Below are 19908 nucleotides of genomic sequence, written 5' to 3'. Positions count from 1 at the left end.
AGACGTGACTTCTGTGTTTTTATAAAAAGATTCCGTATCACAAAAATTAGAGACTTGATTTTTCTAAGCCTCTGAGCAGGGAATATGTGATGGCTAAGGCAAGAGGATAAACTGCCTTTTTTTTTCTTTCTTTTTTTTAGGGCCGCACCCAAGGCATGTGGAAGTTCCCAGGCTAGGGGTCAAATCGGAGCTGCAGCTCCAGCCTATACCACAGCCACAGCAACGCAGGATCTGACCCGCATCTGCAACCTACACAACAGCTCATGGCAACATCACATCCTTAACCCACTGAGCGAGGCCAGGGATCAAACCTGCATCCTCATGGATTCTAGTTGGATTTGTTAACTGCTGAGCCATGAGGGAACTCCAGTCTTTATTTCTTTTTTTTTTTTTTTTTTTTTTTTTTTTATTTCTATCTTATTTCTTTCTATACCTTCTCTCCCTTCTCTCACCTGCTTCGCCCCCCCCCCCGCCCCTATCAGCTTGCTCTTGTGTTCTTTCTTTATTTTTTCATTTCTTTGTGTCACTTATTTGCTCTATGCAATAACTGGTCAGTAATACTGTATTCTTTTTTTTTTTTTGTCTTTTTGCCTTTTCTAGGGCTGCTCCTGTGGCATATGGAGGTTCCCAGGCTAGGGGTCTAATCGGAGTTGTAGCCACCGGCCTACACCAGAGCCACAACAACATGGGATCTGAGCTGCATTTGCGACCTACTCCACAGCTCACGGCAACACCGGATCCTTAACTCACTGAGCAAGTCCAGGGATCGAACCCGAAACCTCATGGTTCCTAGTTGGGTTCGTTTCTGCTGTGCCACAATGGGAACTCCTCATTTGTTTCTTTATTTAAAATTGTTATCTCTGTAAAGAGAAGAGGGAATTTAGGTACACTTTCCTAGAGAGTGTTGGGTCTAAAGTATTACAAGAGAAGTTTCCTTGTGACACTGTGGGTTTAGGACCTGGCATTGTCATGGAAGCAGCTCAGGTCACTGCTGTGGCTCAGGTTCAAGCCGTGGTTTGGGAACTTTCACGTGCCATGGGCATGCCAAAAAATAAAAAAGAAAAAAAGAAAAAAAGTATCACTAAGAAAGATTAGAGGAGAGGATCTCGAAGAAAGAGTATTACTTAGCAAAAGCCATTATGGCTGAAGATCCTGAGGTCAGCAAAATTAGTCGGAGTGCAATATTGTTGGCTTTGGTTTTGTGAACACCCAAGTTTGGGAATACACAAGTCTTCAAAGTTTTTGCTTATGATTTCACTTGCAGTCAGAACTGCTGTTTGCTTGCTGGTCCGTTGTCCTAGTGACTCCTTGTAATACGACTGATTACTCTCCTCCCCCTTTTTCTTTACTCAGTATGTGGGTTTAAGTATCCGGCAAACAGCTGGGTAGAAGAAAGCAAAGCAGTCACGTTTCTCTTAGCCCTTTCTGCCCTCTCTACCTCTCAAGTGTTTTAAGTTTAAAAACTCTTAACCACCTACGAAGCTGTAACTGTGAAGCAGGAAGTTTTGATCAATCTCTGTAACTTTCTTTTTTTCTCCTTCTGCCTTTCTTCCTCTCTCTTATTTAGAGGAGTATTATTCCTTCGGGGAACCTGGAGACACAGATTTTTCCCAGAGGGATATATTTCTTTCACTGGACTTCTAGACTTTTTAAAATGCTTTAGTCTCATCCTCCCGTTCCTCTCTGAGCTTAAGAGGAAAAAAGAGATTACTGTTGTCTCCTTTACCTGATTAATGTTTTACTCCCTTTGACGTGTTTAGACTTTACCTCTTACGCGCTAGTCTTTTCATTTCCTTTTTTTTTTTTTTTTTTTTAAATGGCTGCACCTGCCAGGTCAGGGATTACATCCAAGCCACAGCTGTGCGGCAACACCAGCTCCTTAACTCACCATACTGGGCACGGGGGCAGGGGATTGAACTGGCACCTCCACAGCAACCCAAGCCACTTCATTCAGGTTCTTAACCCACTCTGCTACAGCGGGAACTCCTCTTCATTTCTGTTTTTATTGTAGGCTTTCTTTTTTTTTTCTTTTTTTTTTTTGTCTTTTGTTGTTGTTGTTGCTATTTCTTGGGCCACTCCCGCGGCATATGGAGGTTCCCAGGCTAGGGGTCGAATCGGAGCTGTAGCCACCGGCCTACGCCAGAGCCACAGCAACGCGGGATCCGAGCCGCATCTGCAACCTACACCACAACTCACCGCAGCGCCGGATCGTTAACCCACTGAGCAAGGGCAGGGACCGAACCCGCAACCTCATGGTTCCTAGTTGGATTCGTTAACCACTGCGCCACGACGGGAACTCCATATTGTAGGCTTTCTTTAACAGAATGGGGAAGTATCTATCTCACAGATCAGTTTTTTTCAGTCAAAAAAAAAAAAAAAAAAAAAAACACATAAAACTCATGACTAACTAGGATTGAAATTTGTAGGCCAGTCATAAGAGATCTTTTCAGGGGATGGTGGTGAAGTGGGAGTGGAGTGAATTCATTCCTGAGCTCAGCTCTGCACTTCTAACTGTGGTGGAGTAAGAGGGGGGACACACTTCATTGTAAATTCTCAGACTGGCTACCAGGAAAGGTCTCTTCAATACCTCTTTTAAAACAGTGTATCAGGACTTCCCGTCGTGGCGCGGTGGTTAACGAATCCGACTAGGAACAATGAGGTTGTGGGTTCGATCCCTGGCCTTGCTCAGTGGGTTAACGATCTGGCGTTGCCGTGAGCTGTGGTGTAGGTTGCAGACGTGGCTTGGATCTGGCGTTGCTGTGGTTACAGCTCCAATTAGACCCCTAGCCTGGAGAACCTCCATATGCCGTGGGAGTGGCCCTAGAAAAAAAACCCCAAGAAACAATGTATCATATAGTGTGTGTGTGTGTGTGCGCGTGCGTGTGTGCGTGCACGTGCAAGAATGTGCATGCATGCATGTGATGAGTGTGGTGTGTGTGTTAAAGAGACTCTTGTCAAGTCTTTAAGAAATGGAGAATCATCTGTCTCTGTTAACTGCTTTCTTTCTCTGTTAACTGCTTTCTTCAGGACGATGCTCGGCAGTTATTTGTTTTGGCTGGCAGTGCTGAAGAAGGGGTTATGACTCCAGAATTAGCAGGAGTAATTAAACGGTTATGGCGAGATGGTGGGGTGCAAGCTTGCTTCAGCAGATCCAGGGAATATCAGCTCAATGATTCTGCTTCATAGTAAGTAATTTTTCTCTGTGAAACTAAAACAGGAAATAATTTGTTGTTGCTAGAGAAAGTTCAGTGCCCATTCTTAAGGAAATGTTTAAGGAACCCTTAGAAGTCTGTAGGATCCCTTTATAAATATTGTTTCAGTTTAATGTTATAGAGCCCTCTGTCATTTTGTATGACTTGGAGAAAAATATTTCCTCTTGGAATGTAAATGGGAGACTTGGCATCATGAAAGTAGCTCTATGGTCATTTATAGCAAGCAGGTGGAAGAGGAGAGAAATCTATTGCAGCTGAGTCCTGGATCTCTTCCACCTCAGTTCCATCTGCATAAGGGCTTTCTGTTGATTGCCGTCTAGTAAGGGAAATTAAAATTGTGATTTGTTAGGTGCACAACTCTCTATGGCTGGACTGCACTATGGTACTAGTCACCACTTCTAAATCTTTCACCAAATTGCAGTAGCAGACTTTGTGTAGAAAGAGAATGTTGAGTCTTTGAATGAAGCTGATGCAAAATCTTGAGTGTTAGTTACATAGTTTTAGAGAATTTGTAATTAATTCTTTTCTGTTAAGCTTTTACATGCTGTCCTATATTGCTTCTTTGTTAAAGAAGCGAAGTGCATTTTTAAAAATGTATTTTGTAGAGCACTTTTAAAATATGTTTATTTCTAAGACCTATATTCAGAATGTGTGTTTTTTTCCTTTTGTCTTTTGTCTTTTTGGGGCTGCACCTGCAGCATATGTATGTTCCCAGGTTAGGGGTCGAATTGGAGCTACAGCTGCCAGCCAATGCCAGAGCCACAGCAACGTGGGATCTGAGCCACGTTGGCAACCTACACCATAGGTCATGGCAACGCTGAATCCTTAACCCACGGAGCGAGGCCTGGGATCGAACCCACAACCTCATGGTTCCTAGTCAGATTCGTTTCTGCTGTGCCATGACAGGAACTCCTCTAGTTTATTCTTTAAATGAAAATTTGACTTTAGAAATATTTCAAGATTCTTGCCCATCTCTTAATAATATTTTTTTAGTTGAAGATATTGGCAGTTTAAACAATCCTCCCAGTAGTAATCAAAGCTAGATTGTAATTTTTTACATCATGCATTCAGTAAGCTCCGAATCTTCTAACTACACCTGAAGACACATGATTTATAGAGGTTTTTTTTTTTTTATAATTGTTTATCTAAGCTTGATCAGTTCCTTAACATTAATGATTGTTCTTAATTTTATAGAAGATCATTAATGATTCACTTATAATGCTATCACCTATTCTTAAAAAAAATCTTTAGGAACCCTGAAATCGTGAAAAATTTAGTTTAGCTTTGAAGCAGTTTTTAAACTATTTTACTGATCAAGTGAAGTTTCTTTGGAGGTATTTACAATTAGTTTTTGGCATAGTTTTTTTTTTTTTTTTTTGTCTTTTGTTATTGTTGCTATTTCTTGGGCCGCTCCCGCGGCATATGGAGGTTCCCAGGCTAGGGGTTGAATCGGAGCTGTAGCCACCGGCCTACGCCAGAGCCACAGCAACGCGGGATCCGAGCCGCGTCTGCAACCCACACCGCAGCTCACGGCAATGCCGGATCCTTAACCCACTGAGCAAGGGCAGGGACCGAACCCGCAACCTCATGGTTCCTACTCGGGTTCGTTAACCACTGCGCCACGACGGGAACTCCGGCATAGGTTTTTAAAAAATTAAACCTACAGCTTTTTTTTTTTCTTGAGTGAAAACAGGAGATACTCATTCTTATTGAGCTTAGTTCTTTTTAATTCTAGTAATCCAGATAGCTATTTTCTAATGTCCTAGCAAATGTTTAAACATATGAATGACCCATTAACTTTAAATGTCTGAAGGCTTTTGTTTTGGTTAGGGTTTTATAAGTAGGCTGTGCCTAGTTGACTTAATATTAAATTTCAGGGATCTTTAATAAGAATAGCATTTCCATGTTGTTTTAAATTGGCTTTCACAGTTTAATTTTGGTAAAATTAAAACCACTTTATTGTAGTGTATATAAAAACTACTTTAATTGTCCTATGTTTGGTTCACTTTTTCCTCATTATTTCTATGATATTGAAGATCTGATTTGTTCTGCCACTTTAGTGACAGATTCGGAATTCACTTTTGGCAAGGAATGAGTTTAGTCTATGGACTTGCTGTGTGTATGGTTGGCTTTACTAAATAAAATAAATTTGTATTTTACTTATTTAGTTACCTAAATGATTTGGATAGAATATCCCAAACCAACTACATTCCAACTCAGCAAGATGTCCTGCGGACAAGAGTGAAGACCACAGGCATTGTGGAGACACACTTCACTTTCAAAGACCTGTACTTCAAGTAAGTCCTTAGCCTCTTCCTAGATGTATCTTTGCTCTAGTTAGTCTCTTCATCAGGGTAACATTTTTCTAGGCAGTATTCCTTGATTTAGAAACTTATGTTCATCAGCCAGTATTTGACTATTTTAAGTGTCAATGTAAACATTTCTTCTTTCTTTAAATAGCATCAAATATTTTTGTCCATTTGCAGGAATTTAAATTCAAAATGAAACTGTAACTTACATGTCAATAAAAGTAATCACATGGTTACCAATTTATTTTATTTTTAATTTTATTCTTTTCAGCTGCTTTTTTGTTGGAATCACCAAAACAGGTATTGAATGTTTGTTGTTTAGAAGGGTAACAACAATACTAAAAAGATAGAAAACCAGTGTTTTGGTTTAATTATGTGGCTTTGTTCTGGCATTTTGATGTTAAAGTAGAAGTGCTTTTTATCAGGGTCAGTCATTTCTTGGATCACACTTTAAGTTTAATGGGACGGTGCTAATATTGTCGTGGCCTTTGGTTTGTACACAGTAAGTATTATGCACAACCAGCTTCCTAATACAGTGCAGAATGAATATTGATCTGGGGCTAGAGGTATTTTGGAGAGGCATGATGACATGTAAACAATTATTGTTATAGAGAGAGAAAATTCTTGTATTCTAATGCAGTGGATTTTCTCATCAGCATTAGTAATTCTAGCTTCAGCTTGTCTCTGCGTCAACAGTCTTATGTAAATAATAGAACTGTCTTTATGGTTCCTGTCTTCTGCTTTTGTGACCTTTGAGGTTAGGAGTAAACTTTTCCCCTTCAGTGTATGATGTCCTTTTTAGCTGCTTCATTATGCTTGTATGTAGAATGCGATATTCAGCACTGTTGCATGCAAATGTAACTTCTAGCTCAGATTCTCTATTTTCTCTTGGAAAAAATTGCTTCGTGGGATTTGCAAAATTCACACAGACTTTAGGTATTATTAAATACTAGTTGAGGTCTTAAAATCTTAATACACCAAAACAGATTTGAAAATTGATACAGGAAAATAGCAGTTCAGCTGAATATTTTTAGAATAGAGGAACCGCTTATACTGATGAATTTATTTAATAAAAGTAGCAAAGGCTCCATAAATCATCACCCAAGAAACTGAAAGAATGAGATATCTCTTTGTGTGCTATAAGGTTAGTAATCCATTTATAATTATATGTTGTGACTTTTATTTATTTAGTGTGGGAAACTTTTTTGTTGATGTCATAGATTGATCTTTAGGTAGGTAAATCCTGTTGGTCTTTTTATGTCAGGATAAATAGCCAGATCTAATTAAGGTGCTGCACCCACTTTATTGCTGGCATATAGATATCTGTTATGAAGTACTATCATTTCTTCCTTTTCCTCTTCTCTCTAGGCAAAACCACTATCCATTTATTCAAACATTTATTGAGCATCTCCTATATGCAAGGCATTGTGTAATTGCTTACTTGCCTCTCAGTTATGAGGTAATGTTTATAAAATGTTGATCTGTTAGTGAATGATACTGTAAATGTTAATATGTGTGGAAAGCCCACCTTGGGAACTTCACAGGGTTCAGTTTTATGGACTTTATAGAAAAAAATGGAGAAGCAAAATGAAATTAATGGTGTACCAGTATGTGTCTCCCCTTGAAAGATCCGTGGCGAAATATATAATCTTAGCTTTCCTAAAACCTATATATGGTATGACCTTGTATTAGAACCAGTTTATGAGTGCCTCATTCCGGGTGTCAGGACTAAAGGTTGAAAAGAACTGCGTAAGATCAGCCAAAAGAAAAAGTTGGGTCATGGAGAGATGAGATGACTATTCTTTTTCAAACATACATTGAGAAATAATTCAACAGTGTCTTATTTCTCTCACTCTCTAAGGAGAAAATTCTCTGGCAATAGACTCCTAGTCACTATAGATCTGGTACAATGAACCAGCTTGGCAGAGTTTACACTTAAAACATTTTATGATTGTCATCAAACATATGTCTTAAGAGTAGCTAATCATTTGTATGCATACCTCCTAGTACTAGTTAAAAGACAAAGCAGTGCAGGTCCTCCTCTTACTCTAGATGGTAGATGAGGACACTGCTGACAGAAGTTCAGCAGCTGATTCCTAATAGCAAGTAAGCGCCCCCCACCCTGAAGGGAATAGTGGACTAACACTAACCTCGAGTGGAACATAAAGTGCGTGAACAATTGAAGCTTTGTTGTTATTGATTAGGTTAAAATAAAACTTGGAGTTAGAAAATACGGTTTAAGTTTTGGGTTTAGATATTAGGTTCTTAGAGTCTTATCCTAAAATATAATTTACTTTTTTCCATAATCTCTAAAACGTTTTCCTTAAAGTAAGAAAAATGTATTTCAATTATATCTCAATTAAAAAAAAAAGGGAAAACAAACTTTTGAATCTGGAAGCAGAAAGCAAGTTGGGGATTTATATTTTTTCATTGTTCTTTTTTTTTATTAGAGAGATAAACCATTTTGAAAGGCAGAGTGGTGTGATGGGTAAGAGTTGGTTACTGGAGTTAGAGTTCCAGTCCCCATTTGTTAGTAGTGTGCTCTTAGGTAAATTATTTAACATCTTTGTGCCTCAGTTTCTTCATCTGGGATAGTAACAGTACTAACGGGAGTGTTATGAGGGTTAAATGAGTTAATGTACTTCAGGATGTTTAGGATAGTGTCTGGCACCAGTAAACACTCAAACAGTAGTTATTATGGTTACTACCTCGAGTTTTATCATTCATCTCTTTATTTTTCTGGTCTTTTTTCCCTCCTTTCATTAATCCATTTCAGTGCTTACTCTACTGACTTTTGGTATGTATGATAGAAGTTTTTGGTAATGAGGAAGCTCAACTGTTTATCTAAAATGAGAATTTTTTTTTTTTTTTTCATTTGGGTTGCACCTGTGACTTGTGGAAGTTCCCAGGCCAGGGATTGAACCTGTGCTGCAGCAGGGACCTGAGCCACAACAGTGACAATGGTGGATCCTTAACCTGCTGAGCCACAAGGGAACTCCCTAAAATGAGAATTTTTATTATTCCTAAATTTTATATTCTCATATTGTTCTCTTTTACATTTAATCACAGATAATGATTTTGACTACATTTTATCTGCTTTCTTTGTCTTTTTATTATAAATGGAGTTTTGAATATTCAGTAGTGAGAAGTTCCGTAACTATTTCAGTTTAGGGAGATATGTGTGTGTGACCTTTGCTGAAATTGTGCTTTTTTCCCTTTACTCAGGATGTTTGATGTAGGTGGCCAAAGATCAGAACGAAAGAAGTGGATTCACTGTTTTGAGGGAGTTACAGCAATTATCTTCTGTGTGGCCCTCAGTGATTATGACCTTGTACTGGCTGAGGATGAGGAGATGGTATGTTGTAGCTTCTGGTAAATAAAAGGCCTGTCTAATGCAGACAGGACAAAAATTTAATGTCTTTAAATTTTCTCTATGTCAGTGAGATTAGATTTTCCAAATACTGATCCATGCCCTTTTAACCCTTCACTGATAAGACAACATGTTGAGTATATAGGCAGGAGTAAGTCCTCTTGTTAGCCACCTCTAAACCTCCAAGAATTAGAAAAATGAGGACTGACTTAGCTTTTGTGTTGTCATTGTCTGATTTGTGTCCATGATTTCCCAGACTTGCTGGTCTGTTTTTTTCATGAAGAGTTAATCCACTTTTATTTTTTGCTACTGACCTATCATCCTTTGTTTCTTTTTCAGAACCGAATGCATGAAAGCATGAAACTGTTCGACAGCATTTGTAACAATAAATGGTTTACAGACACTTCCATCATTCTGTTCCTCAACAAGAAAGATCTTTTTGAGGAGAAAATAAAGAGGAGTCCATTAACTATCTGTTATCCAGAATACACAGGTAAGGGATCATGAAAAATTTTGTTGGAGTAATCACTGACACATCTTAGATCAATACTTTAGTGACCTTCCTACAGTTGTCTTTTGTTTTGAACAATGTATGTATCTCCTTATGGAGAGGGATGAGTAGGATTAACATTAAGCATGTGATTAAGGCCCCTTTGGTCTAAAGTGCTATTCCAGACATAATTGAGTTAATCATGTTTATTTTTTATTTCAGTCCTCTTCATTTTTTGAGGCAAATAGAGAAAGATAAAAATCAAAATTTGGTGTAAACATATTCACAAAATATAAGGGTAAGGTGCAGTTATTACACTCAAGAAACTGACATAAGTTGTAGAAAGAGGGAGACACATAAAGAATTTCATTTTAGTGTAAAATGGTCATTAATAGAAAAGCAGAAGTGATTACATTAGTGGGATCAATGTAGTCTTTTTCTAAAGGAAATGACACTTGGAGTGAGATAGCAAAAAGATGAACTAGAAATCATCAGGCTGATGGGGGAATAAAAACATTTTAGGAAGAGGGAATAGCATATATGAATGTATAGAGTTAAAAAAGACTTGATGGGGAGTTTCCTTCATGGCTCAGGGGTTAGCAAACCCAGCTAGGATCCATGAGGATGTGGGTTAGATCCCTGGCCTCGCACAGTGGGTTAAGGATCTGGTGTTGCCGTGAGCTGTGGTGTAGGTCGCAGATGTGGCTTGGATCTGGCGTTGCTGTGGCTGTGGTGTAGGCTAGCAGCTGTAGCTCTGATTTGACCCCTAGCCTGGGAATTTCCATATGCTGCAGGGGTGGCCACAGAAAGTAAAAAAAAAAAAGTAAAAAAAATAAAGTAAAAAAAATAAAGTAAAAAAAAAATTTTTTTAGGGTATGGCCCTAAATAGGAAAATAAAAAGACTTGATGGAGTTCCCGTTGTGGCTCACCTGGTTAAGGACCCAGCATTTTCTCTGTGAGGATGTGAGTTTGATCCCTGACTTTGCTTAGTGGGTTAAGGATCTGGTGTTGCTTCAAGCTGTGGCATAGGTTGCAGATGGCAGCTTGGATCCAGTGTTGACATGGCTGTGGCATAGGCCACAGCTGCAGCTTGGTTTCAACCCCTAGCCCGGGAACTTCCATATGCTGCAGGGGTGGCCACAGAAAGTAAAACAAAAAAGATTTGCTCTAGAACCTAGGAGGAGTTCAGTATTGCAGGAGCTTAAAGTGGTGAGGAGGAGTGACTGAAGAAATGGGCAGGGATGCTCGTGGATGGCATTAGATCCCATGCTGAGACAGTGGGGAGCTATTGAAGGATTTTCATTGGGGGTACGTGATGTAGTAGAAACTGTCCTTTAGAAAGATTATGCAATTGATGGCAATAAAAACAGATAGTAGGGGAGCTGAATTAGTAAGGACTCTCATGATGCAAAAGAAACTTAACTTTTTTCTTTTTTGGCTGCCCCGGCATATGAAATTCCTGGGGTGGGGATCAGATCTGAGCTGCAGTTGTGACCTATACCACAGCTACAGCAATGCCAGATCCTTAACCCGCTGTGCCAGGCCTGGGCTCGAACCTGCAACCCAGCACTCAAGAGATGCTGCCAGTCTTCTTGTGCCACAGCAGGGACTCTACAAAAAAACTTTTGGTGGAAGTACGGGGATATATCATTGATGTCAGAGATGAGAATGCCGTCAGTTCTTAAGAATTCCATGAGAATTAGAAAATCGCTGTCAAAAACCCTGGAAACACTTTTTTCCACATCTCTTTTCTCTCCTCTCTGTGTCTTCTCTGTTCTCTCTCCTTATCAACTTTCTCTGCTACTCAGTTAATGTGACAAAAGATGGTCCTGCCACAATTTCTATGTCTCCTCCATTTAAAAGGCCAAGATTGGTTGGCCCAAGGTTCATGTTCCTAAGGTTAAGTCAGGCAAAAACCCTTAGCTCAATCTAAGGTTGAGGACACAAACATGAGTGCCAGGGCTGTACCACTATGACCTTTAGATCAGAGTTTATTATTTCTAGGAAAGGGGTACTCTTTTTAGCTGAGCAGACACTGTAAATGCTTTGTATAATAAGGTGAAGAGTGTATCTAGGCTGAGGAAGTGGAAAGAGTCAGAGGTACTCTCAGGATTTTGTCTTGATTGGGTCCTGTTACTGTGGTCTGAATTCATATTTAGGAATGTTGGTTTTGAAGTATCTGTTGAACATCCCAGTGTAGATATCTAATAAGTAATTGTTTATGTGGCTTTGCAGCTTGGGGCAAGGCTACAGGTTAATAACAGATACTGATTTGGGACCATGTGTAAATACAATATGGAATTAGATGAGATGGCCTAGATGATGATAGAATGAGGAGAGAAGACATTAGAATGAGAGGGAATACCAGCCTCTGTTGGCAGGAGAGAAAGATTTGTGTAGGACACAAAGAGAAGATAGAGAAGAATATGGAAAGGCAAAGTATCAAGAACTAGAGGAGAGTTTAAAAAGTGGCATGCTTAAAAATGTCATGTGCAAATGAATACAGTGAATACCTTTTGAAAATGGCCTCTGGAGATAGCATCCAGGAGATCATTGACTGTTAACAGTGAGCATTAACAGTGAGTCAGGACCACTGAGTTGAGTGCTAAGTGAAGAAGACAAGTTTAGCCTACTCTTGAGCAGCTTAGATTACAAAGGAAGGAGAGATGTTTATAGGATTAGAGGTGAGATCCTAAAGCAGATGAGAAGTTATACCAGAAAACCACTAGAGCTCATCAATGATTTCAGTAAAGTTGCTGAATACAAACTTAATATACAGAAATCTGTTTTGTTTATATACACTAACAACAAAATATCAGAAAGATAATGAAATAAGCCCATTTATCATTGCATCAAAAAATAAAATACCTAGGAATAAACCTGACTTAAGGAGGCAAAAGACCTGTACTCAGAAAACTAGAAGATGCTAATGAAAGAAATTGAAAATGACACAAATAGGTAGAAAAATACACCATGTTCTTGGATTGGAAGAATGAATATTGGCAAAATGACCACACTACAGGGCAGTCTACAGATTCAATGTAATCCCTTTCAAATTACCAATGGCATTTTTCAGAAATTAGAACCAAAAATATTATAAAATTTGTATGGAAACACAGATGACACAAAATAGCCAAAGCAATTCTGAGAAAGAAAACAGAGGTAGAGGGATCAGGCTCCCTGTCTTCAGAGTATACTACAAAGCTACAGTCATCAAAACAGTATGGCACTGGAGTTCCCATTGTGGCACAGTGGTTAACGAACCCGACTAGGAACCATGAGGTTTCGGGTTCAATCCCTGGCCTTGCTCAGTGAGTTAAGGATCCGGCATTGCCATGAGCTGTGGTGTAGGTCGCAGACGCGGCTCGGATCCCGCGTTGCTGTTGATTCAACCCCTAGCCTGGGAACCTCCATGTGCCATGAGAGTGGCCCAAGAAAATGGCAAAAAGACAAAAAAAAAAAAAAAAAAAAAAAAAAACCCAAAAAACAGTATGGCACTGTGCAAAACCAGACATACAGATCAATGGAACAGGATAGAAAACCCAGAAATAAACCCACACACCTATGGTCAATTAATCAAAAGAGGCAAGGCTATACAATGCAGAATAGATAGTCTTTTCAATAAATGATGCTGGGCAAACTGGACAGCTACGTATATAAGAATGAAATTAAAACCTACTCTAACATCATATACAAAAATAAAATCAAAATGGATTAAAGATCTAAATGTAAGACTGGATACCATAAACATTTTAGAGGGAAACATAGAACACTCTTTGACGTAAGTCACAGCAATTTTGGGGGGGGGGTCTATCTCCTAGAGTAATAGCAATGAAACCTAATTAAGCTTAAATCCTTATCTTTTTCTTGGTATTTTAAGGGCTGTGCCCACAGCATATGGAAGTTCCCAGGCTGGGTGTCAAATCAGAGCTGTAGCTGCCAGCCTACACCATAGACAGTGATGCCAGATCCGACCTGTGTCTGCGATCTGCACCACGGCTCACAGCAACACCAGGTCTTTAACTCACTGACCGAGACCAGGGATTGAACCTGTGTCCTCATGGATACTAGTTGGGTTTGTTACTGCTGAGCCATGATGGGAACTCCTGCTTAAAAGCTTTTGTGCAGCAGTGGAAACCATAAACAAAATGAAAAGACAACCTGTGGGCTGGGATTACAAATGATACAAAATACTTACAAACGATGCTACAAGGGATTAATTTCCAAAATATATAAATAGCTCATATAGCTTAATATCAAAAAACAAAACAACCCATCAAAAGATGGACAGAACACCTAAGTAGACATTTCTCCAAAAAAAACATTCAGATGGCACACGAAAACATGCTCAACATGCTAATTATTAGAAAAATGTGCGAACACACACACAAAATGGACCATTACTCAGCCATAAAAAAGAATGAAATAATGCCAATTGCAGCAACATGGATGGACCTAGAGATTATCATACCGAGTAAAGTAAGTCAGAAAGACAAATGTCATGTGCTGTCACTTATATGTGGAATCTGAAAAAAAAAGATAGAAATGAACTTCTTTACAAAACAGAAACAGATTCACAGGCATAGATAACAAACTTATGGTTACCAAAGGGGATTTGAGGGGGGCATAAACTAGGAGTTTGGGATCAACATATACACACTACTATATATGAAACAGATAAACACAAGAACCTACTATATGCTGTATGCTGATACAGCACGGGGAACTATATTCATTATCTTACTTTTTCTTTTTAGGGTCGCACCTGCGACATTTGTAAGTTCCCAGGCTGGGGGTCTAATCGGAGCTGCAGCTGCCACAGCTATAGCAACATGGGATCTGAGCCATGTCTGTGACCAAAACCACAGCTCACGGCAATGCCGGATCCGCAGCCGACTGAGTGAGGCCAGGGATCCAACCCAAGTGCTCATGAATAGTTGGGTTTGTTACTGCTGAACTGCAAAAGAGAAATCCTCATTATCTTGTAATAACCTATAATGGAAAAGAATCTGAAAAAGAATATATAGATAGATAGATATGTGTGTTTATATGTAACTGAATCACTTTACACTTGAAAGTAACACAACACTGTAAATTAGCTATACTTCAGTTTTACTTTTTTATTTTTTATTTTTTTATTAGAGCCACACCCATGGCATATGGAAGTTCCCAGGCTAAGGGTCGAATTGGAGCTTCACCTGCCAGCCTATGCCACAGCCATGCCAGATCCAAGTATCGTCTGAGACCTGTGCCACAGCTCACAGCAACACCAGATTCTTAACCCACTGAGCCAGGCCAGGGATCAAACCTGAATCTTCATGGATACTAGTCAGATTCATTACTGCTGAGCCACAGCAGGAACTCCCTATATTTCAATTAAAAAATAAAAAAAAGTAGAAATAATTGATGGAACAGATTTGTAAGCAGATGGGAAAAGAAGGAATCAAGAATCTAAAGTAGGATTGGCATTCCCAGTGGCCTAGCTGTTAAGAACTCAGTGTTGTCACTGCTGTGGCTCAGGTTACCTCTGTGGCATGGGTTTCTGAGAACTTCCTCATGGCATGGGTGTGACCAGAAAAAAAGGTTGTTAATTACAGATGTCATTTAAGTAGGGTTTACTTTTTAGTTCCCCCTTTTTGAAAAAACAGATTTATTGAGATATAGTTCACATATAATAAAATTCACCATTTAAAAGTGTGCAATTTAGACCCCTCTCCCTTTTGCATCAACTAGTTTACCTTTGCTTATTTAAATTATTGCCATTAGGCTCTGAGGCTAAACTGTGTGAAAACTGAAATGATTTTGAAAAGAAGCCTCACTTACCCCTTTGAATGGTTTATTTCAACATCACTCCAATGAGCACAAACTCTCTTACCTTTTAAACAACTGTTTTTCTAGAAGTACATCCTTCTACTTCCTAGTTTCCTTTTATACTGTCTAGGTTTTTTTAGCTGAAAAATCTAAATGAAAGGGAAAGGGAAACTTTATAATTTGAACTGAGAGTATTGGGTGTCTGCTTCAGGTTCCAATACATATGAAGAAGCAGCTGCTTACATTCAGTGCCAGTTTGAAGATCTGAACAGAAGAAAAGATACCAAGGAGATCTATACCCACTTCACCTGTGCCACAGACACCAAGAACGTGCAGTTTGTTTTTGATGCTGTTACAGATGTCATCATTAAAAACAACTTAAAAGAATGTGGACTCTATTGAAGAGGGTGGATGTTAATAAAAGGTAAAACTTTGAATAATTTATTTATAGTGCTGTAATGATGTCTGTTGACTTTGTAAACTTTATCTGATTACCAGTGTTTTTCTTTTCTAGTTATTACGGTGTGGAGTTTCGAGACCAGACTTCTTTTGCTGTCTCATTGGGCAGTTGCAAGCATGAACGGGACCAGGGAATGGCAGCGGCATGCAGAATCTTAGCACTCTTTAGCACAATCTTTTGTATTAAGGAACTCTTAATTGACACAGATGCTAAAGTCAGATATTGGAATCGAAATAACTGTAAAGTATGATTTGATCATCAAGACATCACTTGGAGTTCACAGTCTCAAATGTTTAGGGCAGATGTGAAGTTGAGGTGCTGCATTCTAGAACTTCAATATGTAGCGTACTCTTTTTTCTTCTTGACAAACCATCAGTAGTTCAGTGTTTTAGGTGTTTTTGTTTTGTTTTTGTTTTTCCATCAAAGGAAGAATAACTTCACTAAATTTTAGTTCTTTGCAAAAGAATCTTTATTAAAACACAAACAATCTTAACTATGCACATGATGTGACAAGATCATCTTGAAAATACTCTTCTTAGTAGGAACTCTTTGTTTTTAACTCTCAGTATGATCAGAATATAATATTTGCATAATTCTTTAATTCTTTGTAGTTATTGGGACTGTAATTATAGCTTTTTGGATGCAATTTATGTTACTGTCCTGTTCAGAGTACCATTATGGTTTCTAAACGGTAATTAACATTGAAGAGCTCTGTAATAAGATTCTAGCTCTCTCTTTTTTTTTAAGCTTATGGTTGAAGGTTAACATGGTTTATGCTGATTACCAAATTACGAGATAAATGCTGATATGGTATGATAAAGTCAGCTTCTTGGATACAGACATACCAAGGGCAGCTGCCAATTAGAAATGCAAATTGCTAAATTCCAAACAGAACCAGTGACTTTGCTGCTACATATCTGCTAAATTGGCCACTTTGATTCTTGCTTGTTTGTCTCAGTCATAGGGAGTTCTGTAAAAGATGCCCCCTGTTTTCCATCTACCATGGCCTTTTTCTGTTGAGAAACATCTAAAGTGTATTAATAGTGCATGCTTTTACTTTGCAAATGTGGTGCCAAATCCCTGTTTGCCACTGTTTTTGTTGTAGCAATGTTAATTGTAGTAATCCTTAGTCAGTACCTTCCTTTGCTGAAACCATTGATTTTAGGACTTTTCCCCACTGTGTTGTGTGTACAGATTTTAATCTGTTATAGTTGGCAGCAGTATTAAAATGGTGAGTAAAGAGTCCAGGTTTGTTCCTGTTTGTAACTAGTCCTTTTCGGAAATATCTTCTTCTGTTTTTTGCCCCGGCTGAGTGTGCTTTGGCTTTTGTCTGAGAATGGGTTTAGGTAGGAGGGTTCCCTGAAGGTCCTAGTCTTTTGGTGTAATAGTATTGTTGAGTCTTGGCCTGACTGAGGGCCATGTCATATCCATGTAAGTGGTATGCAGTCAAAACCCATTTTCAAGGTTTACATTTTGGTTGTGTGGAGAGCTCTGTTCACCTCAGCCTGCAGGCCGTTTGTGTACAATGTACAGCAAATGTCTTTAAGTGTTGAGTGGTCCACTGGGGGAAGGCAAATGAAGAGAATGCATTTTGAGCATTCCAAATCAATAGTTTGAGCAGTGCCTTTTGGGGTCCAGTCTTTTTGGATTGGATTCTATTTCATCTTTTGATGTGACCTTCCACTTTTTTTTTTTTTTTTTTTTAAGGTTGGTGGTCATCAAATCAGAAAGTTAGCCACAGCACTTCAGTGCCTTTATTGGTAGTTTTCTTTTTTCTTTTCTTTTCTTTCTTTCTTTCTTTTTTGGGAAAAGTATAACTCTGCAGATGGTATTGTCTAAAAAAAAACTGAAAGAAGGAAAATGATCAGCTTCATTTGGTAACTGACTTATGTCCACAATGTAAATAGGGTTGATACTTGTTCATTTTGAATATGTTTTCCTTAGTATGTTCTCTAATACAGGATCATCTGGAAAAATGAGAACTGCTGGAGTGTTGTTTTAACTGTAGTCTTTCTATAGTCCAGGCTAATGGGATGGTACTGTTGATGACCCAAAATAAGAGATAATCCCGAAATTTAATTTTACTTTGAAATGCATTTTGCATTTTAGTTTGGATACGTCTGCCTGATATGTTAATTTTTTTAGCCCTCTGTTAATGAAAAATAGTAGTTCTCCTCTACACCATTTACATTTGTCATTATGTTTATGTGAAGATCACCTCTTACCCCACCATCCCAAATAATTTATCTCAATGCACAATGCTTGAGGACATAGGGACACAGTTTCAGTCAGTGGTTTTCAAATATGCCTTAAGTCAAAAATCACCTAGATCTATCTCAGAGATAGACTCTTGGTTGGTGGGCTGGCATTCTGTAATTTTAGAACGGTGATTTTGATCCTCAGCCATACAGATCGCTATTGTGTATTGAAATAAAAGATCTTTTCTTATCAGCAGGGCCAGAATGTGGGGGTGAAACATCATATCTACCAGCCTGGAGAAAAAGGATTGATATTTGTAATCAAAGAAATGAAAAGTTGCCTTGTGTCTTTTTGGTGGAAAATACTGGAGATTGTGATGGATCGTGTTTCAAAATTCAGGCGGCCAGGCTTTGGACCATCTGAGAAATCAACACATCTAAAAAAATTTAACAAATAAAGAACGGTAAATAGATCCTAGCAGGAAGGACTATAACAACAGCTTTATTTTTTTGACAGTCACATCTTCTCTACCTGTTTAAATCCTGGGCTGTAGAATTGCCATCCATTAGGCTCTCTGTAAAGAGGAGATATTCTGCTCCTTCATGGCCAGTCTTCCCTAACCTTATAATTTCAGCTTTGCAACAGATTTCACCTCTTGGCATGAGGATTCCAAGAACTTTTACAGTTATTCATGAGTGGGTCTTGAGATGTCATTTTCATCTTGGATAGTTTGACTTCTATACCTCTAGTTCAGTGTATCATACTGATGGATTGTTATTTTTCACAAGGTGCTGCATTCTAAGAATAGATGGACCAAATTTTCAGAAACTGTTTTCTTGCCTTGTATATCTTTTTATTCTCTTACGTATTCTATTTGTGTTTTATTATATGCACATTTTGGAGTATTTAAAAATAACTGCTGGTTCTTCTAATGTATTTGTCCACCTTATATTCTTATATCCTGGCCAGTATTCTCTGATTTGTAGCTATGACTTTCTTGGGACATTGCTTACCTGATGTGACATATATTTATCCATTTGCGTAGCATAGTTCTGGAGTTTCCTGTTTGCAGAGCTCCTTGCTGCATTGGCAGTTACATATAAGGTAAAGTTAGTCTCTCATCCAATTAAATACCTGCCTCTGATTGATTTTTTTTTTCCCCTTCCAGATATTCAAAAAACAACAGTCCTCTACTCATTTATATAAACCTAAAATAGTATTAATTCCTTTTACTGTATTACTGGGAAAATCTTTAAGAACGGTCTCAGAAACACTGGTGGCTCAGTAGGTTAAAGATCTAGTGTTGTCACTGCTGTGTTAGGTCACTCCTTTGGCTTGGGTTCGATCCCTGGCCCGGGAACTTCCACATCCCTTGGGCTTGGTCAAAAATAGCAAGCAAACAACAAAAGAACAAAATTTCTGTTTCATAGTACAAATCAGATACCTGACTTGGACCAGCCACAGATCTCTATATAACTTTATGGCCATCCAAGCACAAGAAAAAAACGGGGTGCTTAGATGCTTGAAATTGAAAGTTGCTCTTGCTGTCAACTAACACAAAGTAAAAGATATAAGTGAGGCCTACTGGAGAACTGACTTCCAGGATGGTCAGTATCGTTTCTTTACCTTTGTTTAGGTTTTAAACCTCCACTCCTACCCCCCAATTTTCTCATAACCTTTTATGAGTTATTTCTGCTGAGGAGAACATATTTCAGAACAAATCAGGGCAGGACAGTTTTTTTCTGATACCATGTCAGGGTTACACCTGGCTTTACCCAGGTCTTCTCAGGAATAAGAGATAATGTGGAATATTATGCAGCAATAGCTACCCAAGGTACAAGATTAACATATGCAAATTCTCTGGCAAAACTCCACTCAATAAAGTGTCTGAGCCACTTCCTGGAAATACGTATTTTTTAAATAAACTTCTCAGGTGGTTCTGATGCAGCTAACCTGGGCTAACATTTGGGGACAACTGAACAGACCTTATATTAAAGTTCAACACAAATAGTCAACAACTTCAAAATCAGTAGTGAATGACTGAATTATTTTTTTAT

At 38.6% G+C, this 19908-nt stretch overlaps 1 protein-coding gene across 4 annotated transcripts in view; it reads left to right on the top strand.

Moving 5' to 3' along the window:
* Positions 1–18982, top strand: part of GNAI3 (G protein subunit alpha i3) — a 48961-nt gene extending 29979 nt beyond the window's left edge. The window contains exons 4-9 of one of the 4 annotated variants that reach the window (XM_005663586.4): positions 3028–3185; positions 5381–5509; positions 8747–8876; positions 9231–9384; positions 15404–15616; positions 15707–18982. In XM_005663586.4, coding sequence (XP_005663643.1) covers positions 3028–3185; positions 5381–5509; positions 8747–8876; positions 9231–9384; positions 15404–15594 — 762 coding nt within the window. In that variant the 3' untranslated portion in view covers positions 15595–15616; positions 15707–18982. 4 annotated transcript variants of the gene reach the window in all.
* The last annotated feature ends 926 nt before the right edge of the window (positions 18983–19908 follow it).

The sequence above is a fragment of the Sus scrofa genome, chromosome 4 (genome assembly GCF_054392235.1).
Source record: "Sus scrofa isolate SSC_HxYL_T2T_F1_AM1 chromosome 4, Sscrofa_HxYL_maternal_Yorkshire_Landrace_v2.0, whole genome shotgun sequence".
Lineage (NCBI taxonomy): Eukaryota > Metazoa > Chordata > Mammalia > Artiodactyla > Suidae > Sus > Sus scrofa.
The sequence above is the reverse complement of the archived record's forward strand: the minus strand, read 5'-3'. Positions and strand labels throughout refer to the sequence as shown.